Source organism: Microtus pennsylvanicus, chromosome 13 (assembly GCF_037038515.1).
Source record: "Microtus pennsylvanicus isolate mMicPen1 chromosome 13, mMicPen1.hap1, whole genome shotgun sequence".
Lineage (NCBI taxonomy): Eukaryota > Metazoa > Chordata > Mammalia > Rodentia > Cricetidae > Microtus > Microtus pennsylvanicus.
Window position 1 is genome coordinate 50,660,415 of NC_134591.1, and position 18,542 is coordinate 50,678,956.

At 49.1% G+C, this 18,542-nt stretch overlaps 1 protein-coding gene and 1 non-coding gene across 2 annotated transcripts; one reads left to right on the plus strand and one right to left on the minus strand.

The window, feature by feature from the left end:
• The first annotated feature begins 562 nt into the window (after window positions 1-562).
• Tmem53 (transmembrane protein 53) lies at window positions 563-18,542 on the plus strand. The gene is made up of 3 exons (XM_075945088.1): window positions 563-707; window positions 14,473-14,591; window positions 17,849-18,542. The coding sequence occupies exons 1-3, from the start codon at window positions 647-649 to the stop codon at window positions 18,500-18,502; spliced, it is 834 nt and encodes a 277-aa protein (XP_075801203.1). The 5' UTR covers window positions 563-646; the 3' UTR covers window positions 18,503-18,542.
• LOC142834571 (U6 spliceosomal RNA) lies at window positions 6,167-6,274 on the minus strand. The gene has a single exon (XR_012907651.1). It is a non-coding gene; the product is annotated as a U6 spliceosomal RNA (small nuclear RNA).

Below are 18,542 nucleotides of genomic sequence, written 5' to 3' on the forward strand. Positions count from 1 at the left end.
TGGATGTTGCCCAGTCTCTGGTACATACAGCTGTTCAGTAAATATTTACTAAATGCAAGAAGGCTGTATCCTTTCTAAGCTACTAGTTATTACCTGAAGACCCCTTCCCAGTCAGGCAGCCAGTCTCTCAGGAGTGGGAGGATCGGGTCGGCACGCGCCACCTACACTGTTTTATTCGTTTTTCTGCCTTCAGCCAGTGAACTGCTGCTGGTGATTCAGGTAGACGTAGTTAGATGTGCAAGTCCAAGTTTTTTTTAGCAGGTACGAGAAGACAAAGTTCTGAGACGCCCCGTCTCTAACACTTCAACTCTCCCACCTACACTTACCTTCACAGGAGGGTGGGGACGCTCCGAGAGCGAGGCCCCGCTGACCAATGCTTGATCTGGATCAAGAGAGTCAGCCAATTGCTGTGGGCCAAAGACAGGAGGGGAGGAGCGTGGTTGCTAGGGTCAGGCTAGTGGGTGCGGCGGGTGGCGCGGAGCGACTTGGTGGTTGCTAGGAGGGAGGTCACAGAACGCGGCTCAGGGATTGGGCAGCGCAGGACGGGGGCGGGGGAGTGGGCGTGGCCCGGCGGCGTCTGGCCCAGGCGAGGTGAAACCGCGGGAGTTCCGGCGGGAGGCCCGTGCTGACGGCCCGCACCTTCACCATGGCCTCGGCCGAGCTGGATTACAGCATCGAGATCCCGGATCAGCCCTGCTGGAGCCAGAGTATGGACGGGGATTGGGGTGGTAGCCCAGCAGCAACGCCCCGCCTGTCCCACGGCCCCGCCCTCTCGCGGCCCGCCCCCTCCGGGGTCCGCCGGGCTGGATGGAGTTTGCGGGGCGCGCAGAGCCCCGCCCTCTGAGCCCCGCCTCCCCCTCCCCCTCCCAGTCGACTGAGGGTCTTTCTGTTCCACTCTAGGTTCTCAAGGCCCGAGTTCTGCCTCCCTTTGTAGCTGGAGCCCCTTCGAGGTTCACCCTAATTCTTTTGTTTTGGATCGGACTTCCCAATTCTCTCCCCTCATAGCCAAGTTTGGTTAGGCCCACCCTTGATTTTCCAGAGGGCATAGGATCCTTGGGAAGCCTCCGGACCCCAGAAAAGTTCAGGGCGCAGCGTGCCTAGTCCTCCTTGGCAGTGGTTAACAGATCAGTCTGTGAGGCTGGCTTGAACTCTGTCGAAATACTATCTCCTGCTTTTGGTAATTGGATGACCTTCGGTAGACTTTCAATTCCAAATTTCAGTTTTCCCTTTCAGCAAAAATGAGGAAAAATTACTGGTTGCACACTTGAGATTATTGGTGTAAAGGACTTGGCATAGGTCCTGATGGAAATGAGTTTAGTGGTTGGCATTTGGAATTAACATTGTTTATCCCCTACAGTCATATCATTAAAAAAGATGTGTGGGAGGCCTCACAAGGTTAGTATAAGTTGTTGGACCAGAGAATGGAACGTTGTCCTTGTTGGAAACTATGGCAGAGGAGGTTCTAAGTACAAGTAGGCCTCAGCTTCTGCTCTCTGGTCTGTTTGGAACAGCATTTGTTTGTCCAGCTCATTGGAAGCTCATCGTAAAGCCTAGCTTCTGTCAACAGCCTTCGCAGGCCCCTCTGGTCCTACTGTGTTTCCCTTGCTTGGAGCTTAGGATAGGGCATCAGCCTCTCAGCTCCCAAAGCACGAATGACTGACTCTGTTTGTCCCTAGAGCTGAATCATTGGGCTTATGATGTGAAAGGACTTTTGACTTCAAGCATGAGATGAAGTCAGTTAATATTGCTAGCCTTGCAGAGCCGTTAGCTGCAAAGGACTGACACTCCCCCTTCTGCATGGCCAGAAAGACAAGGGTTCTCTCTCTGCCCAGGTGGGTAGAGACTATCTTGGTTTGCATTTCTGCCCTACCTCTTACTAGCTCTCTATTGTTGGCAAGTTTTTATTATTTATTTATTTTGACAGGACTGGGGGATTGAACCCAGGGCCTGATGCATGGCTAAGGCAAGTTGCTTTACCACTATGCTGTTCTTAGCCCTTGTTAAAGTTAGTTACATATTTATTTGTGTGTGCATGCTCACCATAGTGTGTGTGCACAGGACAGAGGACAGTTGGTTCTCTGTGGGGCTGGAGAGCTAACTCAGGTCATGTGGTTTAGCACATGCTGGACAATCTCACCAATTCAGCCCTCCTTTTTTGACAGTCTCACCCTGTTGTCTAGACTGGCCTTGAATGTACTCAGCTGCCCAAATAAGCTTGAAATTACAAATACTGCTCAATCTTTTCTAGTAGCTGGCATTCTAGGCACGTGCCACTGGAACTGGCTTTGGTAGATGATGATGATAATGATGCTGGAGACGGATTCTCCTGTGTAGTTCTCACTGTTCTGGGACTCATTATTATAGACCAGGCTGGCTTTGAACTTACAGAGATCTTCCAGGCTTTGCCTCCCAAGTGCTGGGATTAAAGATGCGCACTGCTACTCCCGGCTTTAGCACATCCTTGAATCATTCTGAGGCATGCATTTCTTCTGTGTCAGCTAGAAATAATCATGACGACCCCCTAGGACTGTGAAGGTCAACAGGGTAGAGGCTGCATGTGTGTTCCTGGAACTGAATGGCTTCTCCTCCAATGTGCTTCCCCTTGTTGCTTTAGAAGACTGGGGCTTAGAACTGGAAGACAGCCGGGCGGTGGTGGCGCACGCCTTTAATCCCAGCACTCGGGAGGCAGAGGCAGGCGGATCTCTGTGAGTTCGAGACCAGCCTGGTCTACAAGAGCTAGTTCCAGGACAGGCTCCAAAACCACAGAGAAACCCTGTCTCGAAAAACCAAAAAAAAAAAAAAGAACTGGAAGACATCCAAGGGGCCAGTTACTCTACATCCCACAGTAGGACATTGTGTTGTTGGAAGGATGCTTCCTCCCAGGCACCAGGGCCTGTTGGAGGACTCGTTAGCCAACACTTCCTGTTCTTCAACACACCAGTCTTCATTTGCTTCTGTCAGTGTGGCATTTGCTGTGTCACTGCCAAGGGTGAGTTGTTGGTACCTGAGGGATGCTTTAGAGGCACCCTGCAGAGCTGTGGATTTCTGGAGAGAGAGGATAGGGGAGCAGTGGCTTCTCAACTGTGGTTACCATCTGGAGAGTAAGTCCTCTTCCTTTCTAAGAGACAACTTCCTTCCTTGAATCTTTCCTCAAAGAGGAAAAACCTCCAGGGCTTTCATTGTTTCTTCTACTGCCCTCTCAGTGTAAAGACCAGAGCTAAGTTGGAGGTCATGGCCTGCTTCCCAAACCCCGACCCCAATCCCAGCCTAAACCCCAATACTACCCATAATCGTAACCCCAATCCAAACCCTGACCATAACCCTAACCCAATACTACCCTTAACTGTAACCCCAGTCCAAACACTGACCCTAACCCAAACCCAACAGCAGCTTAAACCCTAATACTACTCTTAACTGTAATCCCAGTCAAAACCCTGACCTTAACCCAAATTCAACACCAGCCTAAACACCAATGCTACCCTTAACTGTAAAACAAACCCTAACTCTAACTGAAACCCAACAACAGCCTAAACACCAAAATTACCCAAAACCATGACCCAACCCTAACACTAACCCTAACCAAACATGAACCTAAAACCCAATACTATTGTTAACTGTAACACCAATCCAAACCCAACCCTAACCCAAATCAAACACCAGCCTAAACCTCAATGCTACCATAAATGTAAAACCAAACCTAACTCTAACCCAACCCAACCCAAGCCTAAACATCAATGTTAACCTTAACTGTATCCCCAACCCTAACCTAAACAAGAAATATAACACTAAAACTAACCCAATCCCAATCTCATCCCTAAGACTAAATCCAACACTAACCCTAACCCTAATCCCTAACTCTAACTAAATCTAGCCCTAACCCTAACAACAACCAAAGGCCTAAACACAATGCTAACCCTAACCCTAGCTCCAACCCTAATCCTAAATATAAGGCCAACAATAACCCTAACCCTAGCTCTAACCCTAACCCTAACATTAAGCCATCTCTAACAGAAACCCAAACCTTACCCACAAACCCTAACCATATTAGACGACTTTCATGCCTCCTTGAACCATCTCTCCCGAATGAAGTACGATGAGGGCTTTCAGTTGTTTCTTCTGCTTATTTTCCGAATGCATGCTCCAGAGATAATATGGAGGTCAGGGACTATTTCTCTAAACCCAAATCTAACCACAACCTTAACCAAAGCTACAGCCCAACTTAAACACAAAACCTAAAACTAATTTAACACTAAACACTAACCTTATCTTTACCTGAACCATAACCCTAGGTTCAAACCTAACCTCAGCCCCTGACCCCTACACCTGAATCTGACCTTCACCTGACCCTGACACGAACCCTTAACCACAACCATAACCCTAATTCTAACCCTAAGCCTAAACCTAACCCCTAACCCAAATCTCAACCCTAACCCTAGCTTCACCCCTAACCCTAACAATAATCCCAACACTAACCCCAGCTCAAACCCAACCTCAATCTGAGCCATAATCCCAACCCTAAATATAACCCTAACCCCGACCAAACCCTAAATCCAACCCTAAAATTAATTTCAACCCTATCCCTAAACCTATGCATTACCCTAATCCCAACCCTCATCTTAAACCTATGCATCACCCTAACCCCAACCCTAAACCTAACTCTAACCCCAACTCTAAACCTGAATTCCCAACTGTAACCCTAATCTGCACCCCAACCTTAATGATAACTTCAAGATTAACCCCTAATCCTGTTACCCTAACTCCAACCCTACCCCCAACCTTAACCTTAACCCAACCCTAACCCTAACTCAACCTTAACCTGTGTGCTATGGTCTCTGAATTTATCGGCTTTTGCTCTTAAGAAAGTTCCTCTGCAGGTTGCCCTGGCTGCACGGAATGACTCTTCGGAAGGCCCAGGGCAGAGAATGCCCTTCCTTTGTGGTTGCTCTTTAGTGAGGAAGTGTGCAGGATAGCCAGTCATATTTAGTTTCTGGAATTGCCTCACCCTTTCCCCGAATAGGAGGAAATCCAAGCACAGAGCCAAGTACTGCAGTGGTTTGGCAGTTGGTGAGCAGCCATTACTAACCGTGTAGCGGTGGGCTAGAGTCATTCAGAGCCCTGGGCTTTGTGGGCCAGTCTGGGCACACTTGGGCCTAATGTGTGAGGTCTTGGATTTGATCTTCCAACAGTATGCTGACCCCACAAAATTCACAGAAACTTTGAAGACAGGGCTCTCACCCATTGAGTTACCAGAAGACCCGAAGGCAGCCCCCCAAGGTGACTTAGGGGTTCCAGCCTTCTCTTTTACCTTCTCTTTTACGCAGTGGCAAGGGTCAAAGAAATGTAGCCATATCTTTATTTTTTTTTTTTTTTTTTGGTTTTTCGAGACAGGGTTTCTCTGTGGTTTTGGAGCCTGTCCTGGAACTAGCTCTTGTAGACCAGGCTGGTCTCGAACTCACAGAGATCCGCCTGCCTCTGCCTCCCGAGTGCTGGGATTAAAGGCGTGCGCCACCACTGCCCGGCCTAGCCATATCTTTAAACTCAGCAAGTTTTTGCTGGCTCCAGGAAGCAGTGTTGGGCCCCACCACCATCATGAGGGGCCCGTGTTGAAGGGGTGGAGCTCCCAGAGGGCTGACAGGACCATGGTGGTCATCAGAAGTGCCAAAGCAAGGGATCAGGAGTCTAAGAGAGGCTTGGCAAGCTTTGGTAGTGAAGTCAAGACCCTCAGGAGGTGGCCAGATATGAAAGCATATGGTAATAATCCTAGCACAGGGCAGGCTGAGGCAGGAGGATTGCCATTCCAAGGTTAGTCTGAGCAAGACCCTGTCTCAAAAGAAAAAAGAATGAAAGAGAGGAAGGAAGGAGGGAAGGGAGGAAGGAAGGAAGGAAGGAGGGAAGGAAGGAAGAAGGGAAGGGACAATTAATAATTGTTCTTCTTATCTGTAGGACCCCAAATATTGCTGCAACTGCCACTTTTTTCCAAAGTGTTTTATTCATTTATTTAAAAAGCGCTGAACACATCTGGGCGGTGGGTGGTGCACGCCTTTGATCCCAGTACTCGGGAGGCAGAGACAGGTGGATCTCTGAGTCTGAGGCCAGCCTGCTCGACAGAGAGAGTTCAGGACAGCTAGGACTACACAGAGAAACCCTGTCTCAAAAAACGCCAACAAAACAAGCCCTACTGAGTGCTTCATATATAGCATGTCATCTTTGTGCAGGGACCACGCTAGTCTTCTCTGTAATTATTCTAGTTTTAGTGTGTTTTTGAAGCACAGATTTTATTTATTTTTCAAGTTCTCATGCCTTTTCTTCCATCTGTTAACAAAGGCATTAAAAGCCCTGCATTTGAGGTCCAGGCCTAGTGTGCCCTTCCCAGTTGTGATCCTCTGAGGTTGTCCATGCTGTGCCCCGCCCACATGCCGGCTCTTTGGGACCTCCTTTCATTGTGTCACCCTGGCAGGAGGGGGATGCTTCATCGTGTTTCACAGATGAGGGACGGACGTATGGAGGATGTGAACTACATTGCTCCAAGGAACCCTTCTCCAGCCTGAGAGCCTTACTCCAGAGCTTGTGAGCGTGATGATTTTGCCTGGCACGAGGAAGGGCTGCTGGGATGCAAGGCCACAGAGAGAGCTGTACACAAAGACAGGGTGTCCACCGAAGTATTTTTATTATAGCCTCAAATTGGGAACAACATCATGTTCGATAATGGGAGACTGGTCACCATAAATTATGAAAACATTTTACAGCTGTTCTGCAGCCACTGAAAATAATGGTGTAAAAATATATAAACTGCCAGGGAAGGGTGTTAAAATATATCACTGAGCGAAAACAAGCGGACGGCAAAGGGTGTGATTGTGATTTTATTTGATGTTCATTTTCTACTTTTTCTACAGTGGGCATGCGGCAGAGTAATAATCATTTCTCTTATTGAACACTTTCTTTGAGCCTTCTGTAGTCATGATCTTGCTGAATTCTTTGTAGTGAGTATTACCCCATTTCACAGAGAGAGGAATTGGGGACTTAGCTCAGGTCTGTTTCATAGTCACAGAGTTAAAGATGTGGACTGATGTATGGCTTTGTGCCGTGTGGGTTCCTAGATGGAACACAGTTCCACTGTGTTATCTCAAAATCCAAACTTAAAGTCGTTCGGATTAAATATAGGAGCAGAGAGACTCTAGAGAGGATTTCTGGGGGAGGGATGGGGAATCATTTTCTAGTTTGCATTTTAAAAGCACGTACGTTTCTTGTGGTTTTGATTCTTACCTCCCATTAAAAACAGCCTGTGTCATGTCGGCCCTCTTTGTCTTCTCCACACGCCCCTGGGACACACGCAATCTAATTTATGCCTTAGTTTATGACTTGAACTGCTTGCTGAACAGCAGACATATTTGTAATTCTTGTGTTTCCAGCGTCCCGTTATTCCTTGACAGACGACAGGCTTCCTGGGATTGAGTTATTTTTGTAGCATGCTCAAGTAGTGTCAGGGTAGAAAAGAATTTTTCTTCATTCCCAAGGGCTTCTGGGTATCCTTAACCGTGCTGGCTTGGCGGCTTTGATGGGACTACCTTCCCTACTGAAGTTCTGAAATGGTTTCCCTTGCAGAATTGATACTCTCTGCTTTGAAATCTTTTGTTGTTGTTGTTGGTTTTGTTTTGTTTTCGCAGTATCTCAGGGTCTTACCCAGGATAGACAACCACAGCCCCATTTTTTTTTTTTTAGAAAATGGGTTAAAAGCCCATGGAATAAAAGAACTGTAAGCTGGCTGTGGTGGTGCACATCTGTAATCCCTCACGTAGCGAGGAGAGGCAAGAGGATCAGAGCTCAGGGCTCCTCAACTCTGCAGCAAGCTCAAGGCCGTGAGACCCTGGCTCAAAAAAGAAACTGTGTCTAATTTCAGAGAGATTTGCCATTAATATTTGATGCTTTTTTGCCGTGTTTAGAATGGCTGTGTGTACACTTAGATGATATTCTTTTATGATAGTATTTTGCAGCTTACTTTTTCGGTTATATTTTTTAAAAAATGATATTGAGATATAATTCACATATTATAAAGTACATCTTCTTAACATGTACAATTTATTGTTTTTTAGTGTGTCCACAGAGTTGTGAAAACATCAATAGGACCCAATTCTAGAAGTTTTTACACTGGAAAAGTAATCTTAAACTCTTTGGTGGTCACTCTCCCTCCCTCCTTCCGCCTGTTGATGACCACAGGTCTGCCCTCTGTCTCCATGGATTTGCCTTTTCTGGAATCATCTGCTATTTTATATGAATGGAATCATCTGCTATTTTTGACCTTTCCTCCTTTCCCTTAGCATGGTGTTTTGAAGGCTCGTCTGCAGAGCTGGGTAGCACTTTAGTCTTCATGACTGAATAGTATTCCTTTGCATGGCACGTCCCTTTCACAAAGTGTGACTACTACGAGAATTCACATCCAAGCTTTTGCATGGACCGTGGTTTTCAGTTCTTAGGGGTGAATTATTGGGTCACAAGTGACTCAGTGTTTTGAGATAGAGTCTTTGTCTTAGTTTGGGTTTCTGTTGCTGTGACGAAACTCCGTGACCAAAACAATTTGGGGAGGAACGGGTTTATTTGACTTAAGTTTTCACATCACTGTTCATCATCGAAGGAGGTCAGGACAGGAACTCAAACAGGGCAGGGACCTGGAGGCAGGAGCTGATGCAGAGGTCATGGAGGGGAGCTGCTTACCAGCTTACCCCTCATGGCTTGCTCAGCCTGCTCTCTTGTGGAACCCAGGACCACCAGCCCAGAGGTGGCACCACCCACAGTGGGCCAGACCCTCCCCACTAGGAAAATACCCTACACTTGTGGAGCATTTTCTCAATGGAAGCTCCTTTCTTTTAGTTGACTCAGTATAGCTATGTGTGCCAGGCTGACTGGAAATTTGATTGGCAGCCCAGGTTTTACTTGAATTCACAGGTCCTCGCGTCTACCTCAGAACTGCTGGGTTAAATGCATTTCAGATATGTGAGGAACCGCCAAACTGTTGTCCAAAGTGGTCACATCAGGTCCCCGTCCTACCAGGAGTGTGAAGGGCTGGCTTCCCTAGCAGGGCTTCTTACCCTCCAACTTTGGTGATAGCTTTTCTTGTAAGCATCAAATGATGTTTCGCTGTAGTTTTGGCTTTCGTTCCCTTAATGACTATGAAGATAAACATCTTTCCATGTACTCATTCGTTCGTCATCGGTGACGACGAGCTCTTGCTGTGCCAGCAGGAGGTCTGAGCTTCGGTGCCAGCACCGTGTAAAAAGCTGGGGATGGCCACACACACGCTCCTGTAACCTTCATGCTGGGGGAGCAGGAGAGACAGGACAGTCACTGGGGTTCCCTGCCAGCTTTGCCCCAGGCTCAGTGAGAGGCCCTACCCCAAAGAATAGGGTAGAGAGTTCCAGAGCAGGACACTTCATGTCCTCCTCCGGCTTCCGTATGTCTGTATGGGTACCCATGCCCATACAAGGGTGCACACCTCACATATGTATACCAGACTCATTTATATACACGTGTATTCTCTCTCTCTGCTCCCCCACACACAATGGACACACACACGTACACACAAACACACACACCTGCTTATTTGTTTTAGTTTAGGTTTTAAGAGTTTTAAGTATATTATGAATGCAAGTACCATATCAGAGGTGAGTCCCCCCCCCCCCCCCCCCCCGTTCTTTCTTTCTGAAGGTGTTCTTTAAAGTAAGTTGGCCCTGGAGAAATGGCCTATAGGTTAAGGGCACTTGTTCCCTTCTCAGAAGCCTGTGTTCTGTATCTGTCATCCATCTGGAGGCTCATAGCCACCTTAATCTAGTTCCAGGGTGTCCAGCCTCAGTAGGCACCAGGCACACACACAATGCACCATACACACATACAGGCAAAACATTCACCCAGGTAAAATAAAAATGAAAAAGAGTGCAGACATTGAAATCTAAGCTTATCTGCTTTGTTTGTTCTCTGTGATGTTGGCGTCATGCCCAAAACTGTTGCTCAGCCAAGATCCCAAGATGTTCTCCTTTCTGACAGGATGGAGTTTATGTGTGTTGGTGCTCTGCCTACATGTTTGTCCGTGCACCACGTGCATGCCTGGTGCCCACAGAGGTTATGAGAGGGAACACTGGATCCCCTGGAATGGAGTTACAGATGGTTGTGAGCTGCCATGTGGGTGCTGGGAATTGAACCCAGGTCCTCTGGAAGAGCAGTCAGTGCTCTTAACCACTGAGCCATCTCTCCGGCCCCTAGTTTTAATTCTTATGCTGATGTTTGTGACCTACTGGAATTTCGCGTGTTTCAAGATGATTATGAATCTGTTTTCTTTTTCTTGCTGTGTAGGTCAGGCTGGTCTAGAGCTCTCAACCTCCAGAGCGCTAGGATTAGAAGCGTGTAACACCACTCCACGCCTGTGACTGTCTCCCTGTCATTTCCTTCTCCTATTCCTTTTTGTTTATTTTTATTTTCTGAGACAGGGTTTCTTTGTGTAACAGCCCTGACTGTCCTGGAACTTGCTTTATAGACCAGGCTGGCCTCGCACTCATAGAAATCCCCTTGTCTCTGCCTCCTGAGTGCTGGGACTAATGTCATGGCCCACGCCCACCTGACCTCCCCCATCCTTGTTTCCCTCCTTTGCCACCGCTTGCCTTGCCATAGCAGCCCAGCTTCTCCAGCAAACGCTGCCCGTGCATGGAAGGAGAGCATGGTGTTGGTGGGTGCACCCCACTCGTCTCATGGTTGGATGGGGGTGTGATAACTGTATAGCTGCTGAGCTTCTGTGCAGGCCAGCCATGGTGCTGTCCACCGGGCGTGTGGTGACAAACGTGGTGGATGTCACTTCCTGCATTGCAGAGTCTGCTGGTTAAGGGGAGAGTGACAGACATTAAACACGTGTGTGAGTCTACAGTGATCAGTAACAGATTGGGTCATGCCCCTTTCCCATCCCAGAACTTTTATTTTCTCTTTATTGCTATGGTATAAAGCCCCCAAATCAGTGGAATCAGACCCAGTCCCACTCTTTGCTGCCCTTCTGCCTGTTGTTCTCTGTCTTCCAGGGTCCCAGCTCCAGGGCTGCTTAATGTGGCCAAGATGGCTTATCACAGCCCTGCCCTGCCCATGCCCTCTGTCTACCCTGCATGCCCCCACTGGACCTTTGAGGCATGGCAGGGAACATGACTTCCTCAGGTAGACTTTCCTTGGCCACTATCCCTCTCCCAGCCACATTTTAAAGGTTTCTTTTATAGAATGTCCATGTATAGGATCTAAAGGGACAGCTATGGGTAAAGCCTACTGCGAAGATGCTTGCCTATTGTGCGCACGGCACTGGGTTCCACTTATGAACTGCAGAGGGGCAGTGTGCACTCCCCGCAGCCAGTGAAGAGCATAGTGGGAACAGAGATTGGTTCTCAGGAGGGAGTGCTTAGGCTTTGGGAGTGGGCAGGATGTCCGGGCACTGGTGTCTTCACGGATCTCTCCCCAGAGCTGAGTCCTAGATCATATATTTCATATCCGGTGGATATGAAATCCGGGCGGTGGCTTCACTCCAGAGGTCCGTCCCATGGGTTAACCCAGGAGTCTGCAGCTGTCTGAGCTTCAGTGGTGGGCAAGGCTGGGCTGGTCCCCACCCACATAGTGCAGATCCTGAGGTGCCCTCCTGGCAGAAGGTAGAGGGGCACAGGGATAAGAAAGGCTGTGATTGTTTGGAGCCACCTGGGTTAGTAGAGCCTGGAAGGGATAGCGCATGTCCGCAAGGGGCTGCGGGTCTGGCAGCTTCTGTTCCATCTGGCCTAGAGCCCCGTGGGTGCGGGCAGTTAATCTCTGAAGGCCAGAGTTGTGCTCCTCAAGAGCAGGAACACTGAACAGTTCAATCACATTAATTTCCACAGGAAATTGTTGTCTTCCTTTTGTCCAAAGGTTAGTGATTTATATTTACCGTCTGCGTAACTAGCCTTGAAATTTAGTGTTGCCAGGTCACCACCAGCATCAATAAATTTCAGGTGTCAGCTGAGCATAGCCAAGTGGCTTGGTCCTTGGAAGGGTACGTGCCAGGCCTTTTTAGAGGTCGGCTGTCTAGCTACAGACAGTCCTTGTGCAAATGCCCCACAGAGTGGGTGGCACTCACTTGCAGGAAAAATGAGGTAGGTGGTGCATGATTTTGGGGAGGCTCTTCAGACAGGCATGGTGCAGGCATGGTGCAGGCTTGTGCTCCTAAGACTATCACTGAAGGAGACATGCTTCCAGCTGTGGCTGGAGCTAACCCTGGCGGTGCTCAGGGTGGGTAGAAGGAAACTACACAGCATACCTGCACCATGGTGTTATAGAGGCTAAACTTGTACGAACGCAGGAAGTTTTTCTGTAAAGAGACAGTAATAGTTAAGGCTTTGCGAGCCGTCGATGTCTTTTGTGGTCGGTGCTGTTTTCATCTGAAGGTAGCCATAGACAGTAGATAAACTGGATAAGAATGGTTATGTTTCAGCGTAACTTATTTATTTACTTATTATTTATTTTTAGGCAGGGTCTTGTGTTTGCAAAGACTCCTCTCAAACTCACTCTGTTGGCAAAGGTGACCTTGAACTTCTAATCCCCCCGGATTCACTCCCCAAGTGCTGAGGTATCAGGCATGTACTGCCGTGCAGGGTTTAAGGTGTTGGGGAGTGAACCCACAGCTTTACACTTGTTAGGCCAGCATTCTGCTATGTGAGTTACATCTCCAGACCCCAATAAAACTGTGTGTGTGCCCCGCAGGCACGTTCAGGTGATGGGGATTTTGCCAGGCAAGCTATCTGCTACTCATCTACAGTTTCAGATACCACATGAGACTTCTTGTAAATTTATAGATTTATGTGTTTGCTTGTTTGTTTGCTTATTTGTTTTTGAGACAGGATTTCTCTGTGTAGCCCTGGCTGTCCTGGAACTAGCTCTTGTAGACCAGGCTGGCCTTGAACTCACAGAGGTCCACCTGCCTCTGCCTCCTGAGTGCTGGGACTAAATGCTTGTGCCGCCACCACCTGCTATTTATTTACTTTTAGATTGGGTATCTCTAAGTAGCTTTGACTGTCCTGGAACTCTCTGTGTAGACCAGGCTAGCCTCAAATCCCAAAGATCCACGTGCCACCAGGCCCAGCTATATACATAGAAATTTAAATTGTGGTTTTTTTTTTTTTTGAAGACTGTGTTTTCATATGTAGCCCAGGCAGCTCTCCACCAGTCAGTCCCCCTGCCTCAGCTTCTTGTGTGCTAGATTGTAGGTATGTGTTGCCACATTGATTTTTTTTTTTTTTTTTTTTTTTTTGGTTTTTCGAGACAGGGTTTCTCTGTGGTTTTGGAGCCTCTCCTGGAACTAACTCTTGTAGACCAGGCTGGTCTCGAACTCACAGAGATCCACCTGCCTCTGCCTCCCGAGTGCTGGGATTAAAGGCGTGCGCCACCACCGCCCGGCTTGATTTTTTTTCTAACCATTTAAAAATGTAAAAAGTGTAGGCGCCTGGCATAGTGGTGCATGCCTTTAATCTCAGGAGACAAAAGCACAGGGATCTCTGTGAGTTCGAGGCCAGTCTGATCTACATAGAAGTAAAAGCCTGGGCTTGAGGTACTCAGTGGTAGACTACTGTGGAGCCCTCAGTTTGATCCCCAGCAATATAAAATAGACAACGACAAAAAAAGCAAATAAACCATTTTTGGAGCTGGGAAGGTGGCCCATGGGTAAAGTGCCTGCAGTTCATATCCCCAGGACCACTGTCAAACTGGGCAGGGCAGCATACATCTGTGACCCCAGTGTTGAGGGGAGGCAAAGACAAGTGGATCCTGGAGCTCATCGGCTGGCCAGCCTGGATGAATCGATAAGCTCTGAGTTCACTGAAAGACTGCTCCACAAGCAAGGTGGAGGATTGAGAAAGATCCCCAGTGACCTCTATCATCCACAGTGCATGCACACACCACATGGACAAGTGCATACACTACACAGACACGCACCATTTTAGCTCAAGGACCATAGAAAACAGTGGGTTGGCGAGATGGCTCCATGGGCTAAGGCACTTGCTGCCAAGTCTAACGACTCGAGTTCGATCCCCAGGACCCACATGAAGGAAGGAGAACCAACTCCAAAGGTTATTCTCTGACCCCAAACACTCACACCTTGGACACATGGCCCTTTCCACACAAAGATATAAATGTAGTCTTTGAAAATGAAAGAAATCAGTCTGATTTAGCCCATAGGTCATGGTTCTCTGGGATGGGAGGTGATGTTGTCTGGAAAGGGCAGCCACTTTATTTTCATGGGGTTTGAGTTACTGAAATAGGTCGTCCTCGTGTGGGTTTCTCCGGTGATGCTACGGCGCCTCGACAGAGGTCGATGAAAAGGCACTTGGCCGGGAGCCACCTAGAGACTGGGCCACCTGTTGGTTTCTTCCTACAGCCCTCGATTGGTCAGAACCCCAATCCTGCCTGTATTGACAGTCTCCATTTGTGTTTCAGGGACCCCCAGCCAAGGTGGGAAGGAGGCCAGGAAGCAGCTGCCTGTGGTGATTCTCTTGGGCTGGGGTGGCTGCAGGGACAAGAATCTGGCCAAGTATAGCGCCATCTACCACAAAAGGGTGAGTACTGGGGCCAGTGCTTGCCTGGGATGTGGGCCTCTGCTGCTCTTGGGTGCTTTGTGGGGGACATTAAGCTTGGCGGCTTCCCCTCTGGGCTGGAGCAAAGGTTGACCACCCTAGAGTAGTGCCGAAGGCCCGTGAGGAAGACAGCGGACTCGGGACTCTGTCAGGATGACACCATGTCCTTATGCTGCTGTTCCAGTCCCCTGACCTGTTTCTCCTTCCCCCAGGGCCTTGATGTATTCCCTGGTTGTAGAGTAAGCTCACACCCCACATCCCTGACCATGGCTCTTTGAATGGCAGGAACCAGGGTAGGGTGCACCAACCAGACTTAGTTTCCTAGGACGTCTTCCCTTCCTGACCAGGTGAGCTTAGGACTGACTGCGCTTTCCCTTTCCTTTCCCATTTTTGGGGTCAGAGGGCCTCAGAGAAGAGTCACACTTTTTAGGCCTCTCTAAAATTCGGATGTGGAGGTTGTGGTAGCCAGCAAGAGCCCCAGGAGGGCCTGGGTGCAGTGTGGAAACCCCCTTTTACATGTATAGCCAGATCTCCTCAAAGTAGCCTTCAGAGGGGTACAAATCAAGGAGACAAAGTATATATGTTTAGAGGCGATGCCAGGGCCTGGTCCACAGAGGATTAAGTGAGACTGTGAAGTGAAACTAGGTTTGCCATTAAGAAAGCCCATTGCTGACCGGGTGGTGGTGACACACGTCTTTAAGCCCAGCCCTTGGGAGGCAGAGGCAGGCGGATCTCTGAGTCCATCCTGGTCTACAGAGCGAGTTCCAAGGCTATATAGAGAAGCCTTGCCTTGAAAAACCACACACACACACACACACACACAGACACACACACACACACACACACACACAGAGAGAGAGAGAGAGAGAGAGAGAGAGAGAGAGAGAGCCCTTCACTGCAGAGTGTGTGGAGGGACAATTGGGAGTGCTGGCACTGGAAGTCAGTAGTGTGAAGGGGTTTTGGTGACTCGGGTGCAGAGGAGTCTGGGGCCAACCTCATAGGAAGAAGCGTGCCAGGTACCAGGCTGGGCTCTTTATAAGTAAAGAGTTGTGGTTTTGAGACAAGAACATTAAAAGAGAGTTCATAGGTTCTAGGGTGATGGGACATAGCAGGAGTAGTTTAGGGAAGCCATGAGGAACCCAGACTTAATGAAGAGACTTCTACAGGGAAAGGGGAGTGGATGGCCGTGAAAACCCCAGAGGGCATGCCAGGCCGGCAGACAGAGTCTTCGGGAAGGTGGGCGGCCTTTGCAGAGAATGAGGCTGTTATGTGGGCAGAAGGTGTGAGGAAGAAAGTGGGTGAAGGGTCCCAGAGGAGACAGGAGCTGAGGTGGCAGGGACAGCCTCAGAGAGAAAGGGCTGCCTTTACCCTGGCAAAGAGACGATGGGTGCTAAGAAAAGTTTTCCAGTCTAAAACTCCAATTTTTTTTTATTTGAAAGAAAACACCACCTTATTTTCTACCACCCAGAGGCTGCCTCAGCTTACCCTGTAAGGGGTGTGTCCGTCTAGGTTTTCTCTGCCATTTATCTCAGTAGGATGTAGTTACTGTGTGTGGCCTGCTTTCCTTTAGACCGTGCGCTCCGTCTAGTCCTGTTAGTAACTTCTCGTTGCGTCCCATCTCCAGTCCCTGTCTGGACACTCAAGAAGCAGGTTCCCGAAGCATCTCAGGAAGCTGATTTGTCCAACCCCAGAGTCCAGTCCAGGGCCAAACACTGCAGTTAATGCTTGTGTTCCTTAACTCTATATTCCCCTTGTGATTTGATTTGGCTCACCAGAGACTGGGCGGTAAGGGTATATTTGTAAGAGTGTGTGACCCACCTGCTGCTGGGGAAATAGCCTCTGTCAGGCATAGGCATTTGGGAGTGTGGGTGGTCTTCAGCAGCCCCCCCCCCCGGAGAGTTTTTAGTGCCTCCATGGCTGGAAGCCCAGGGGTCTATGGCTGATGAGCATGGCTGGCCTTTCCTGTTTGGGTCATCAGAGAACTGTGCCCACACCCCTCTCCCCTTGTTATTTCTGTGAGGATTCACTTTGTGCCAGGTGCCATTTTTGTCACTTGAGATACATTTTTTTTTCATGTAACTTCTACCATAACCTTTTGAGGTGGGTGTCATCCCAATTATAGATGGGGACCCAGACAGAGAAAGAGGAAGTAAATTACTTTTTGCCCAGACACTTAATAAGTGGCAGGGCCAAGAATTAAGCACAGACCTGCCAGACCCCAGAGCCTGCCCAACTAAGACGCCCCTGACAGAGAGGCTCCTTGTCGCTAGAACAAATTAATAAGGGGTTAAGGCCCAGGCAGGGTAGCATCTGGTGCCTTTTCCAACTGGCCTTCGAGGGGTCCTGCCAGTAATGGTATGGAAGCTGAAAGTGAGCTTGGGCCTAGATTTTTGGATTTAAGAGCAACAATGTTCTCTGGATTTAGAATTTCTTTCATTGTTTTGTTTCTGTTTCCCTCCCTCCTTTCCTCTCTTTCTGTTTGGAATTTTAAGGTGAGTGTGAGGAATGATCCTAAGTCCAGGAACCAGCTATAATTAAAGGTCAGATCCCCCAAAACAGACAGTGTGGCCTCTTGTTTTCAGGGCACCGCAGCAGGGAAGGGGACAGGACTGCTAAGCAGATCTGGCTCAGAAGCGCCCTCTGGTGGCTAAGGCTGGGGCCTGCATGCCGTCCCTCTGTCTCATGGGGGTGCAAAATAGCTGCAACACGCTGTCTCCAAGACCCAAGGCCTTAACTATGCAAGGTCTGGGGCAGGAGGACAGCCATAGGAGGAACTACAGAGAAGAGACTCTTCTAGTTGGATCAGATGTCTCCAAAACATGCTGTCAGCTTCAGGCGTCAAATCCCATCCCAGGCTGAGGCGGCATGAACAGCATGAAGCAGGGTATTGGAAAAGCAGCCTTGAGCACGCCTTTAATCCCAGCACTGGGGAGGCAGAGGCAGGTGGATCTCTGTGAGTTCGAGGCCAGCTTGGTCTATAGAGCTAGTTCTAGGACAGCCAGGCTACACAGAGAAACCCTGTCTCGAAAACAAAACAAAACAACAAAAACTAGCAAATAAACACCACCACCACCACCGACAAAACAAAACAGGCCTTGCGTGTGCTTCCACTCCTGGGCCTGCAGCTGGTGGGCTAGCTACGACAGAGCTGTGGAATTAGAGCTGCTGGCTTCTGACTAAATTGTGTCCACCACCCCACCGTCTCCCTGGGACTGACCTGGTCCCTCTCGTCTCTTCAGGGCTGCATTGTGATCCGATACACGGCCCCCTGGCACATGGTCTTCTTCTCTGAGTCTTTGGGCATCCCCTCACTTCGTGTGATGGCCCAGAAGCTGCTCGAGCTCCTCTTTGACTACGAGATTGAGAGGGAACCGCTGCTCTTCCACGTCTTCAGCAACGCCGGCGTCATGCTCTACCGCTATGTGCTGGAGCTCCTACAGACCCACCCGCGCTTCAGCCACCTGCACGTGGTGGGCACCATCTTTGACAGTGGTCCTGGTGACCGCAACCTGGTAGGGGCCCTGAGGGCCCTGGCAACCATCCTGGAGCGCTGGCCTGCTGTGCTGCGCCTGTTGCTCCTGGTGGCTTTTGCCATGGTCATAGTCCTTTTCCACTTCCTGCTCGCTCCGTTCATGGCCCTCTTCCACACCCACTTCTATGACCGGCTGCAGGACTCGGGCTCCCACTGGCCTGAGCTCTACCTCTACTCCAAAGCTGATGCGGTGGTCTCAGCCAGAGACGTGGAACGCATGGTAGCGGCACGCCTGGCTCACCAGGTCCTGGTGCGCTCGGTAGACTTTGTGTCATCTGCACATGTCAGTCACCTCCGTGACTATCCTACTTACTATACAAGTCTGTGTGTCGACTTCATGCAAAACTGTGTCCAGTGCTGAGGTTCTGCTCCAGAAATAAACGTCGGGCACCTCCCTTCAA